Source organism: Ovis aries, chromosome 5 (genome assembly GCF_016772045.2).
Source record: "Ovis aries strain OAR_USU_Benz2616 breed Rambouillet chromosome 5, ARS-UI_Ramb_v3.0, whole genome shotgun sequence".
Classification (NCBI taxonomy): Eukaryota; Metazoa; Chordata; class Mammalia; order Artiodactyla; family Bovidae; genus Ovis; species Ovis aries.
In genome coordinates, this window is record NC_056058.1 from 15684189 (window position 1) to 15695011 (window position 10823).

The 10823-nt window shown below is 49.6% G+C and overlaps 1 protein-coding gene across 1 annotated transcript; it reads left to right on the plus strand.

The window, feature by feature from the left end:
- The first annotated feature begins 567 nt into the window (after nt 1–567).
- TNFSF14 (TNF superfamily member 14) lies at nt 568–5875 on the plus strand. Its single transcript, XM_027969780.3, has 4 exons — nt 568–897; nt 2924–2960; nt 3249–3290; nt 3920–5875. Exons 1-4 carry the CDS (start codon nt 679–681, stop codon nt 4345–4347), a joined length of 726 nt encoding a protein of 241 aa, XP_027825581.2. The 5' UTR covers nt 568–678; the 3' UTR covers nt 4348–5875.
- The last annotated feature ends 4948 nt before the right edge of the window (nt 5876–10823 follow it).

Here is a 10823-nt window from a genome sequence, read left to right on the forward strand (position 1 = left end):
GCACGGGCATGCACGTGCACCCGCACACATCTGCATGCATCCACTACACACATAGGTGCACACTTGCAGCTACACACACGCATCCACACACTCGTGCACACACATAATCACACCCACACACAGGGACACACACAAACCACTCTTTGTGGGCATTTCCCATCGCTGTATTACCATTTCAAGCACTCTATAGTATTTTCTTGCTATGCTGGTCTTTCTCACTCCGCTAGAATAGGAGTGCTTTAAGACCACGGACATCTGTCTCTCTTGCTCACAGCTGTGCCCCCAAACCTAGAACAGTACTTGGGACACAGGAGGTGCTCAGCAAACACTTGGCAACCCTGTGGTTGATGCCATCAGAAGGGAAAGCTGGGGCTTTTTGTCTCCCATCCCCACCTGAGTCACGTCTCCAGATGCCTCTGGAAAGTGTGAGAGGCTCTGAGTGTGAGTGAGATGGGGCCAGCCTGGGGGTGGGGAGAAGACAGGAAGGAGAGGAGGGCATGTGGGGGAAGGGGAGGGGCCGAGCCCCAGCTCTAAACGCAGCCCCAGGACCCACGAGTGCCTGCTGGCAGTGTGAGAAGCCCAGGCGTGTTGGGCAATCGTGGTTTCCTCCCTCCTGGCCTGAAGGATTCACCCAGGCCAGCCAGACCCAAAGCATCTTGGGGCCTCATCCACTCAGGCATGGAAGAGACAGTTGCAAGGCCCTCAGTGTTCGCGGTGGATGGACAGACAGACATCCCATTCAGGAGGCTGGGGCACAGCCGCAGGAGACAGCCCTGCAGTGCTGCCCAGCTGGGACTGGGCCTCGTGCTGCTGTTGTTGGTGGCCGGACTGGCTGTCCAGGGCTGGTTCCTGCTGCAGCTGCACTGGCGCCTAGAGGCGGTTAGCAGCCCCCTGCAGGTAAGCACCACTGGGGTGGGGTGGGGATCTCCAAGCCAATGTCACTGAGCATCTGTACGTGTGTGTGCAAAGATGGAGGACAGACTAAGAGCAGTCCCAGGCAAGCTAATTCACCTCTGGAACCTCAGTTTCCTCATCCATGAAATGGGCATGATAATAAGAGTCTCCATAGGGAATAAAACAGAATATTGTGTGTGTGTCACAGGCAAAGTGAAGTGAAGTCGCTCTGTCGTGTCCGACTCTCTGCGACCCCACGAACTGTAGCCTACCAGCTTCCTCATCCATGGGACTTTCCAGGCAAGAATACTGGAGTGGGTTGCCATTTCCTTCTCCAGGAGATCTTCCTGACCCAGGGATTGAACCCGGGTCTCCCGCATTGTAGGCAGACGCTTTACCGTCTGAGCCACCAGGGAAGCCAATCAATAAATGGGAACTGACTTTTTTTTTAAATTGAGATATAATTGACATAGCATATTGTGTAAGTTTAAGGTGTACAACATATTGATTTGTATATAAATACTGCAATGGCATCACATAATTATAATTTCTTCTAGTGATGGGAACTAACGAAACCTAGGTGTTTAGGAGCAGACTTCTGAGCCGGCTCAGTGATAAAGAATCCACCTGCCAGCGCAAGAGACACAGGACATTCAGTTTTGATCCCTGCGTTGGGAGGATCCCCTGGAGGAGGCAATGGCAACCCACTCCAGTATTCTCGCCTGGAGAATTCCATGGACAGAGGAGCCTGGTGGGCTGCAGTCCATGGGGTTGCAAAGAGTCAGACACAACTGAAGAAACTTAACACACATACCTCTAGGAAGCTTAATGTTTTATAAAACAGTTGTGTTGTCTGTATCCCCCAGAACCGCCATCCTGACATGGCTAGTTGTTTGTTTAAAATATTTATCTGATTCCTCAGTTTGACCATTTTTAAAAATATTTTAATTAAAAAAAATTTTTTTGGCCATGTTGCACAGCAGTGGGGTCAGACCTTCGCCCTTAAATTGGAAGTTCAGAGTCTTAACCACTGGACCACCGTGGAAGCCCCTGACCTAGCTAGTCATTACCAGCAGTACCCTGATCACCACTATCGGGGCTGTCACTAAGCCACTTGTCTCAGTCTGTGAGCATGCCTCTCTGCATCCGTTTCCTATGACCGCGGATGTCTCGGCCACACCTGTAGGTCTCTGTGTCCCATGCCCTGCCCATGCAGTCTCGGCCTTTTTTGTTTCCGGGTCCTTTTTCTGCTCATGGCTGGACCTGATGGCCACAGGCCCACTTGGACCTGTGCTGCTATCCCACACACGTGTACCAACACAGCCACTTCCTCACTCGTCCAAGCCTGTGTATTGATGTTGTGTGTCTCTGTTACTGGGTCTCTGTATGTGCAGACCCAAGTGAATCCGTAAACCCTGCAACCATGTATCTGCCTCCATGTGTGTCTTGTCAGTGAGTCCAGGTCTGTGTCCATGTGTCTGTATTCACGTGTTTGCATTTATCTACAAGTGTCCAGCCATTCAGGTGACTGTGTATCTTCTGTGTGTGTGTGTGCTAAGTCACTTCAGTCCTGTCTGACTCTGTGACCCCATAGACTGTAGCCTGCCAGGCCCTGGAATTCTCCAGGCAAAAATACTGGAGTGGGTTGCCATTTTCTTCTCCAGGGATTGCCATTGCCTTCTCCAGTGGGTTGCCATTTCCTGATCCAGGGACTGAGCTCCCTAGCACTTATGTAATAAACATTTCTATAGCACTTGCTCTGCGCCAGGCATTGTATTACACTTTTCACATGGGAATTCAAACCAGGCATTTTCCATGTGTCCATTTACAAGAGGGGAAAACTGAGGTCCTGGCTGGTTAAGAGCCTGCTGGGTGCAGGGAGTAGGGGTGGGGCCTGCACGTGGTCTTGGAGTCGACAGAGGGCGACGTCTATGCCCTTGGTCTGTGTGTGCCTCTTGGCCACGAGTCTGAGTGATACCAGGGCGTGGGCCCCACAGATCCTCACCATGGGGCTGCTCTGTACTTTCAGGACAAAAGTGCAAAACACTGGGAGCAGCTGCTGCAAGGTGAGTCAGGGTCCTGCTTCCTCTGCCCGCCCCCCACAACCCGCGCCCAGGAGGGGACGGTATGGTTCCCATGCTGCCCCCACCCCCTCAGTCCATTGCCCAATGCAATTTGCACAACTGGCCCAAGCCCCACGGAAGCCCCTCCCCCAGGCCGGAGAAGCAGAAGTTTGGGTCATTCCGGAAAGGGTGAGGTTGACACCAGGAGGTGGACTAGGTGACCCCTCTGGAGGCTGGCCCTTTACCCCCCACCACGACCTTCACCTCTGACCTCTGATTCTCTCTCTCCAGAGCAGAAGCCCAAGCAAGACAAACCAGCAGCACACCTCACAGGTGAGGGGCACTCAAGTCCTGGCAGGGGTAAGAGGGTTCAGTGGGTCTTGGGGCGACCAGACAGACCCCCCAGTGGTGGCTGAGTACTCCTTTATTCATTAGTTCTTCAAAGCTGCCCAGAGCACAGACACTGCCTGAGTCCACGAATTTCTAATTTCATTTATTGAATAAACCCTTGTAGGGTGCTTACTTTCTGGCTCACACTGTGATGGGCTTTCCACCTCTTCATTCATTCAGTCCTTAGCCAGGACTATTCATTGCTCCATTTTCCAGAGAGGGAGACTGGGGCATACAGAGGTTATAACCTGCTGGGCCATGATGTGTTTTGCTTAAATCCTTAGTTCTGCCACTTAACAATTTCTGACGGTTTGGGCGAATCCATTGCTCTGTGCCTCGGTTTCCCCGCCTGCAAGAAGGGGGTGAAAGCATTAAGATGGAGGATAAGCAAGTTATTTTGCCACTTACTGTGCTCCAGTTCCCCTGCCTGTAAAGTGCGGATGAAGTGAGTGCACACATTTAAAGCCCAGCACAGAGCAAGGTGGCGCTCAGAGAGGGCTGGCGCCTGGCCCGGGGTCCCACTGCGAGCAGGAAACGTGCGCTCACCAGCCCTGCTCTGTCTCCCTCCACAGGGGCCGACTTCAGCCGGACTGGCAAGGAAGGCCCGCTGCGGTGGGAGACGAAACTGGGCCTGGCCTTCTTGAGGGGCCTTAGCTACCGGGATGGGGCCCTGGTGGTCGCCCAGGCCGGCTACTACTACATCTACTCCAAGGTGCAGCTGGGTGGTACGGGCTGCTCCCAGGGATTGACCGGCTGCCTGCCCATCACCCACGGGCTCTACAAGCGCACCGCCAGCTACCCCGAGGAGGTGGAGCTGCTGGTCAACCGGCGGTCGCGGTGCGGGCGAGCAGACGGCTCCCAGGTGTGGTGGGACAGCAGCTTCCTGGGCGGAGTGGTCCACCTGGACGTGGGGGACGAGGTGGTGGTACGCATGCCGGGCGAGCGCGTGATCCAAGTCCACGACGGCACACGCTCCTACTTCGGGGCCTTCATGGTGTGAAGGACGTGGTCGGGGCTAATCCAACCTGCGTCTCCGACAAGTAAGAGACCTCAGAGGATGCCTCTGGACACAGAAGAACATGAGTGGAGGTTTTTAGAGCGGGCCTGGGGGACACCCAAAGTTGACAGGTGGTGAGTTCAGTGAGGACTAGCGAGAATGCAGCTGCCCCAAGAACCAGCAGGCACCTCTGAAGGATCAAAGGAGACTGCAGGCCCTGCCTGGACAACACTGGGGGGTCTGTTAGCCCCCAGGCAGGGGCTAAAGCTGATCTTGATATTCAGGAAGGGGTGAGGGGTGGCTATTTATACTCCCGATTCAGATCTAAGGGACATGGTGATGGTGGTGGTGGTTGGCTAAGACAGGAAATTGTATTTATACTTTTGATTCAGATTAAAGTGGGACATGGGGGTCCAGGGAGTTGCCTGAGAACAGAAAATTTCTTAACACTCTCTACCCTTTCACAAGTGTGGGCGGACTCTGGTGGGGAGGTGGAGAGGATTTATCATCAAGACTCACCCACCTTGGAGAGCCCAGCCCAGCCCAGCCCTACCCATGGTCATAGTCATGACCCAAGTTCCACCCACAGGGCTTGCGGCCACACCACAGCCTGGCCACGAAGCTACCCTCAGAGAAACAGGCGTAGGGACATGCTGGGAGGTGTTCAACAAACAGCTGTCCCAGGAGGGGACACCCATTTCCATGGTGTAAATTTTCCCTCTGTGGTTCGTTTCTGGCTCCCGGTGTATATCATCCACAGGTTGGCTGACACCCAGCACTGCTGTTTCAGCACCCAAGCCAGAGGCTGCTGCACAGGCACTTAGAAGATGTTTCAAGGGAGAAAAAGAAAAAAAGAGAAAGAGAGTGAGAGAAGCAAGGGGGAGAAGGGAGGAAAAATGAAAGACAGGTGGAAAGAAAGAAAAGGTGAAAGAAGAGAAAGATGGTTAGATAAAGACAGAAAAGAAATAAAGGTGGATAGGAAGGAAGAAAAGGTGAAAGAAAGGAAGGGTGAAAGGAAAGAAAGATGGACTGATAAAGAAAGAAAAGGTGGAAATGAAGAGTGAAAGGAAAGAGAAAGAAAAGGTAGCAAAAGTGAGAGAAATCCACTGTCATCGCAGCTACAGCATCCCAGAGAATCACAAGCTCAGCCACTCCTTGACAACCTTAGACGCATACACACCAAACATCAGATTCCCACACAACCTGGAAGTCCTAGACGGCAGAGCAAACCCTCAGTCACAGACACTGCATTACAACCATGTACCACACAGTCACACACAAGTCATCATCACAGCCCGTCACCCCCACTGGGCCGTACAGTCACACCACGTATGACACATGGGATGCGATGCTTCCATGTCAGACTTCCACATGCTGCATCACAGTCACACCCATCACACACACTCACAGCCTCACAATGACAAACACACATAGCCAGCCACAGCCAGCCACCTCACATCCTGGGGTGAGGACCAGACTTAGTCTGTAGCCCTTGGACCGCTGGCCTTGGAAATAAATGCTGAACGTCGCAGCTGGTCTGTCTAGTTCTTAAGGGGCAGGTGGCTCATGGAGGCCCAGGGACAGATGGAATGACCCACAGAGCTCACTTTTACAGCTGAGAACTCTGAACCCAGCTGACCCAACTCCATGCAGGAGGTTTAGCAGGGAAGCCAGAGACCTGGTGCCCAGGTGTGCTCTCGCCTCAAATCCACAGTTCCTAAGAAAGCAGAGGCTACACACTTCAGTACCCTTCTTGCCGACATTCAGCACAGACTGGCACTCTACCCAGCCAGCTGGGAGCTTGGGGTAACAGGGCATCCAAGAGTGTGGGGAGGGACAGGTAATGATATGCTTACAGACCTGATGTTTCATGCAAATGAGCATGGACCCAGGAAGCAAGGTTTCCCTGGACCCTAGGATCACAGCTCAGACCCCAGAGAATGACTCACTCTTGTTATTGTTGACACAGTTGCCTGGTAAAGGGGGGAAGGGAACCGGCTTTGCCATCTGATGGTCTTGGGTTCCAAGTCTACTCTGTCATTTCCTGGCCATGTGACACAGGAGCAAACCCCATCACCTCTCCATGCCCAGTTTCCTCATCTGTGAAATACTAGGTAACAAGGATTCTCACCTCCTGGGCTTATTGTAAAGATGAAATCAGATGAGGAGGGACTTTCCTGGTCCAATGGCTAAGACTCTGCAACTCCCAATGCAGGGGGCCCCGATTCAAGCCCTGGTCAGGGAACTAGATCCCACATACTGCAACTGAGAGTTTGAGTGCTGAAACTAAATATCCCTCGTGCCACAACTAAGACCCAGTGCAGCCAAATAAATAAATTTTTTTAAAAAAAGAAAGAAACAGTGAATTTTAAAATTAGATGAGGAAAAAAGCCACTTGGTATGGTGCCTGGTATGCAGGAAGAGATCCATAAGTACATGAGTGTCATTTAGAGATATTAAGGAGAGCATCTGTCAGGCATGTCCCCTGCCCCAGACATCTTGTGCAAGTCACATCTTTTAAATTTATTTTTTAAATGAAGGATAATTTCTTTATAGAATTTTGTTGTTTTCTGTCAAACATCAACGTGAATCAGCCATAGGTGGCAAGTCACATCTTCATCTGCACCTCTGGGCAGGAGTTGCTGTTGCCCCCACTTTCCAGATGCAGCGACCAAGGCTCAGATGCCTCCCCCACCCCACTCTGCCCACACCAAGGGCACCCAGCTTCATGCCTCCCTGGCTGGGCTGGTGGGAGGAGAAACAGCCCCAGGGGCCCAGCCTCCACCCATGCTGGAGTTTCCTTTACTCTCTTCGTGGTCTTTCTGTTTCCGTGGCTTTGATGAGAAGGCTGGGGTGTGTGCGTGTGTGTATGAGGGGGACTCATCAAAGTCACCAGCAGCCACCAACATCTGCCTGGGGATGGAACCTCTACAGAGTTGAGCCTCCTAAGATCACCTTTGGGAGGGGCTTTGATTTCAGATAAAGTGCGGGAGCAGGAAGCCCCCAGCCCAGGCCAGTGACCTATTTACAACTTCTTAGAAGCCTATCTACTTGACTTCCGCTAACACCACCGATATCTTTTCCGATTTCACCCTCTCCTCGCCCCAATGCTTTCTCAATACCCAAAGTCTCCTGTCTTCACTCAATACAACCCCCGACCCCCAGCCCTGGAACAGAAAACTCTTCTCCTTCTCCCCATCACTTGCCAGGATCCAGAGGTAATAGAAGGAAAAATCATAGCAACTAAATTGCTTCCTACTTTCCTTTGATGACCCTATGCCCCTCCCTGCTGCGTTACTATGGCATACAAACACTGAGATGCATCGTCTCCAAGAAACAGAACCTGCATGACTGGGGAAGAACCTGCATGCCATGTGGCCCAAACAAACAAAAATAAAGTATCAAAACGTCAAAAAAAATTTTTCCGATTCTTTTCAGTTATTACATAAGGTGATCTTACGTCTGTAGATGTAAGATCACGTCTAATCACCGAGCGTGTTTCTCAAACAGCACTTAGTACCCAGTGTTTAAAGGTTACGAAACTTTGCGCAGGACAAATCGAGATTTCTTGGCAACTTGGGGGCTGTGACAGCAACCCAGGTTGGGTAGCAGCTGCCCTCTGTGGAGAGGACGTCAGCTCACCAGCTCACCAGCCTCCACTCCTCTCCATGGTCTTCCACTTGAAAACTGAGTGTCAGCTGCCTTTCATCATCACGTCTGCACAGCTGGTTTTCTTAAAACAATAATGATCCTTAATTATAGGTCATACTAATGCACGCACCGCATGCCAGGCACTGTGCTAAGTGCACTGCTGTTCTTCACTCGCGAAGTCATTCATGTCTGACTCTTTGTGACCCCATATGTTGCAGTGCGCCAGGCTTCCCTGTGCTTCACTATGTCCATTGAGTCGATGATGCTATACAACCATCTAATCCTCTGTTGACCCCTTCTCCTTTTGCCTTCAGTCCTTCCCAGAATCAGAGTCTTCCCGATCGAGTCAGTTCACCACAACTCGAAAGCGTCAGTAATTTGGCATTCAGTCTTAATTCACAGTAACTCACTGAATTCTCACAATGACCCTATTGCGGGGGGTGGTGGTCAAAGTTGTATTGACCTAGTTGACTAATGCAACTAGGAGGACTCATGCATCCTAGTTGTATTAGTTCCTGTTGCTGCTTAAGGCCGTACTAAATTGGTGACCCACAGAGATGTTATGGGGAGGGAGGTGGGAGGGGGGTTCATGTTTGGGAACACATGTAAGAATTAAAGATTTTAAAATTAAAAAAATTAAAAACTAAAAAAAAAAATTGGTTATCTTACAGTTTCAGAACTCAGAAGTCAGAAATGAGTCTTAAGGGACAAAATCAAGGCTGAGTCCCTTCGCTGTTGACTTGAAACTACCACAACATTGTTAATCGGCTACACCCCAATACAAAATTAAAAGCTCAAAGAAAAAAAGGAATTAGAAACATTAAAAAAAAAAAAGAATGAAGGAGGGATCTTGTCTGATTCTTTATTTTTAATGGAAGGATAATTGCTTTATTGTGTTGGTTTCTACCAAACGTCAACATGAATCAGCCATAGATTTACCTATGTCCCTCCCACCGTCTGATTCTTAAGCCACACACGCACATGGTGCCCAGCTTCTTCTGATCCACCCACCCCATTTGTGTCCCTATAGTCTCTCTAAAGTGGTGCATTCTCTGCTACTCCTGAGCCTTGCTCAGGAGGCTGGTATTCAGGCTGGGTTTAGGTACAGGAAACTCTTTGAGGCGCTCTGTGGCTTCAGCTGCCCAGAGACACCATTGAGTCATTTCCTCTTCAGGGACCTGCAGTCTCTCTGCAACGGGGAACAGGACTCCAGCCTCTTCTAGTTTTCCATCCCCTTCCTCCAGAATTTCTCAGGGGAGGGTGACTTTCCCCTTTCCAGGGTTGTTTTCTCCAAAAAGCAGAGCACAGAAACTGCCTACTCTGTAATGGATGCTGAATTGTGTTCCCCCCAGAATTCACTTGTTGAAGTTCAAACCCCAGTATCTGCCAATGTAATTATATTTGGAGATGGCACCTTATGGGAGAAAATTAAGGTGATTCGAGTGGGCCTTCATCCAATGTGACTGGTGTCCTTATAAGAAGATCTTTTTTGATCCACCTCTTGAAGTAAGGAAAATAAAAACAAAAATAAACAAGTGGGACTTAATTAAACTTATGAGCTTTTGCACAGCAAAGGAAACCACAATCAAGATGGAAAGACAACCCTCAGAATAGGAGAAAATATTTGCAAATGAAGCAACTGACAAGGGATTAATCTCCAAAATATACAAACAGCTCATGCAACTCAATATCAAGCAGACAAACAACTCTTTCAAAGAAATTGGCAGAAAATATAAATAGACACTCGTCCCAAGAAAACAGATGGCCAAGAGGCACAAGAAAAGATATTCAACATCACTAATTATTGGTGGTGGTGTTCAGTCACTAAGTCATGTCCAATACTTTGTGACCCCGTGGACTGTAGCCTACCAGGCTCCTCTGTCTATGGGGTTTCCCAGGCAAGAATGGCAGTGAGTTGCTATTTCCTTCTGCAAGGGATCTTTCTGGATCAGGGATTGGACCCATGTCTCCTGCATTGGCAGGTGGATTATTTACCACTGAGCCACCAGAGAAGGCCATCCATCAACAGCAAAATGGCTAAAGAAGATGTGGCACTCGTATACAATGGAGTATTACACAGCCACGGAAAGGAGCCAAACCGTGCCATTTGCAGAGACGTGAATGAGCCTAGGGACTGTTGTACCAAGTGAAGTAAGCCTGAAAGACAAAAACAAACATATATTAACACATATATGTAGGATCTAGAAAAATGGTACATATGAACCTATTAGCAAGGCAGAAATAGATACACACACACGTAGAGAACAAACGTATGGATGGCAAGGAGGGAAGGTGGGGTGAGATCAACTGTGACACTGGGGTTGACATATATTCACTACGATGTATAAAACAGACAACTAGCGAGAACCTACTGTACCGCACAGGAAACAATACTCAATGCTCTGTGTTGACCTAAATGGAAAAAAAAATCTGAAAAAGAGTGGAGATATGTGTATGTATAACTGATTCATTCTGCTGCACACCTGAAACTAAGGCAACATTGTAAAGCGACTATACGTCAATTGAAAAATAATTTAAGAAAAAGAAAAGATTAGGACCCAGACACACACAGAGGTAAGACCACATGAAGACACAAAGTGGTCTCTGCAAACCTAGGAGCAAGGCTTCGGAAGGCAACAACACTGCTGACACCGTGATCTTGGATTTCCAGCCTGCAGGACCGTGAGAAGATACATTTCTGTTGTTTAGGTCACTCCAGCTGTGGTCCTTTGTTATGGCAGCCCCATGAACTAATATATCATCCTAACCCTCCCCACAACCCCATTACCTGGGAAGAGTTAAGACGTGCCAACTGCTGGGCTTCCTCG